We start from the raw sequence: 2,623 nt of genomic DNA, 5'->3' as shown, positions 1-2,623 counted from the left end.
GGAAATCCCTTCTTTATCTCCTTACTTTCCTCCTTGCTAAAAAGGCCATTTGTCTTTCCCTGTTTCCCAGGCCACAATTCCAACATGTCACTGTTCCCATGTGATTAAGGTTAAGAAGAACTACTGGCCCTCTGTGTTATTCTTGGCTCTAATAGGAGAGTCATATTGGACTATGTCTTTTGAATTAGACACTGAAGAAAACAAACTTCAGTTTTGCTAGTATTGCTTGCTTCTTGTCATATAAACTGTAGACGTAACTATTAATAATATTTAAATAATGAGAGAAGGACTCAGAAAATCTCATTCTGCCAAAATGTCAGACACTTTTTTGTGTGTTTTTGCTAATAATCCTTGTAACTCATCATTTAGTACTTGTTTTATAAGTTTGCAAGTGACGACATTCCGTTTCTGAGATATTGTAACTTACACACATTCATTTAAGTAGTGAATCTCATCTCCATTAATATCACCTTTCTTCCAAGAATGAGCAGGAGATTAGGGATGTGTATGCAACACCATGGAAAAGGCTAGAATTGGGTAAAACTGGGTACAAAGATTGTCATTTAAAAAGAGAACATATTCAAAAATACTTTAATGTGGCTATCTTCTTTTACCTAATTATATATATATGTAATTATGTATAATTGCATATATGTATTTATCTCCAGAATATCCTTATATCCTGTCAGTTTTCCCTCAAGTTCGTAATTTCAGACAGAGATATTGTTAAGATGTTTTAATTTTCTGACAAACATGTCTAAACTTACCTGAAAAATATGTGAAAGCACTTATCTGAAAGAAATGCAATTGTTTAAAATGAAGACATAATTCTTCTAGAATTGAAAAGGTTGATTCATTGATATAGTGGTAGCCTCAGAGATTTTGAGCTGCAATTGTGAAAGCCAGATAAAATACCACAGAACAAATTCACAACCCAAAAGAGAATTCAAGAGACTGAATAGGAATTCAGTGTTGGTAGAAGAATCAGATCCATAAATAGGTCTGCATGAGAATGATTCAATCTGAGGAGACTTAGAACTGTATAGAGTTACAGTTAACTGGCAGCACTTTTAAGTTAAAATACTGGATCATCATCAGTAATGGCCCATTTTTTTTCTCACTGTAGAATGTGCAGCAAATTGCCCATATTTTAATTAATTTTCATTTGTTAAACTATGAACCTGAGTGAATCTCGTACTAACCCTTTGTTCATTGTACAATAGACCATGTGTTAGGCGGGCTTCCTGATCTTTCAAAAGAATGAATGCCAAGTACAGAAATCTGCTTGTGTTATTGAAGGCTAAAAATGATTATTCTAATGTGTCTGTTTATTTTGCACGTTTTCTCCCCTACAGTTACTATATTACCTAGTCAATGTATTTGTCAATTGTGAATGTCTTTGTTGTTGCAGATACAGATGTGGTGTATAAAAGCGAGAATGGACATGTCATTAAACTGAATATAGAAACAAATGCTACCACATTATTATTGGAAAACACAACTTTTGTAAGTAATGAATAATTAATTACTTTCTGTGTTTCAGTACTGTTTAGAAAGCTCTCTAGATGTACATAACTCTCTATTCTTCAGCTCCAGCATTTGAAAAGCTTTTCAGGTGAAAATTGGAGCTGGAATAGCGTGAGAATCAGTAAATCTATTGATCCAAAATATCCCGTGACTATCTGCTTCATTTTCTCCCCGTTTACTTTTGTTAGTAATTGGAGAAATATTTTCATAAATAGTAATTGCTTAGAAAGAATAATTTTCCCAATATTTTATATATAACATTAGTCATACAAATGCCAAGATTAAGAAATGGCTAGTCTAGCCTTATTTATTGTTAACTTTCCTTTCTTCTTTACTTTTCATTCTTTCTGACTTCTTTCTAGTTCTGTTGTTTTCTGGATCAGATGGAAAGGCTTTCCAAAGTTGGTCTTCAGCTGAGGTTGATGTGTTCTACTTTTAGAATTTAGGATTCTGTCAGTACCATTTCACTTATTTTGTATCACTGTTTCACCAACATGGTTTAAATTACTGTGTGTATCTATATTGGTCTTAATACACACTTTGCCTTTCTGAAAAATCTAGTACCCTAAGGTTAGAAGACTTAGCTATAATTACCTGTTTGGTAAGTGATAATGAATTACTATTGAAAATGTTGAAAATCTAGCTACTCAACACCAATGAAAAATAGTACACAGTTATTTACTTACTATTTTATTGTAATTAAAGTTTCAATAGACTGCCAATTAGATGAATTCATAAAATACAGACAAAATGTATTACAGGCTCTCAGAAAACCTCCACAAAATAAAAAGATAAGCAAAGTCGTTGGCTACTTTTAAAAATGTATTCATACTTGTACACTTAAACATTTAATCTTCATTTTTATTATGGAATGGCCCTATGGAAGAAATGGACTAAGAATGTTCCGTTTAGTATTTTTACATATTAAGGAGAAAAGGACATTACAATCATTAAGTGATTATATATCATTGGGCTAAATTTAACCAGCCAACTAATGTACATTAATAATGAGGTCATCAGTCAGAAGAAAAATAATGACATTTTTGTTTTCAAACGAATTTACAGGGAATCAAAGAATAGCTACTTGGTGTGCAAC

At 32.2% G+C, this 2,623-nt stretch overlaps 1 protein-coding gene across 1 annotated transcript in view; it reads left to right on the top strand.

Moving 5' to 3' along the window:
* DPP10 (dipeptidyl-peptidase 10 (non-functional)) overlaps positions 1-2,623 on the top strand; it is a gene marked incomplete at its 5' end in the record, with an annotated part of 598,060 nt that overhangs the window by 170,808 nt on the left and 424,629 nt on the right. The window contains one exon of the mRNA XM_012002083.1: positions 1,412-1,506. Coding sequence (XP_011857473.1) covers positions 1,412-1,506 — 95 coding nt within the window. The remainder of the gene's footprint in view (positions 1-1,411; positions 1,507-2,623) is intronic.

The sequence above is a fragment of the Mandrillus leucophaeus genome, unplaced genomic scaffold (genome assembly GCF_000951045.1).
Source record: "Mandrillus leucophaeus isolate KB7577 unplaced genomic scaffold, Mleu.le_1.0 Scaffold677, whole genome shotgun sequence".
Taxonomy (NCBI): Eukaryota; Metazoa; Chordata; class Mammalia; order Primates; family Cercopithecidae; genus Mandrillus; species Mandrillus leucophaeus.
This window is presented reverse-complemented; position numbering and strand designations above follow the sequence as displayed.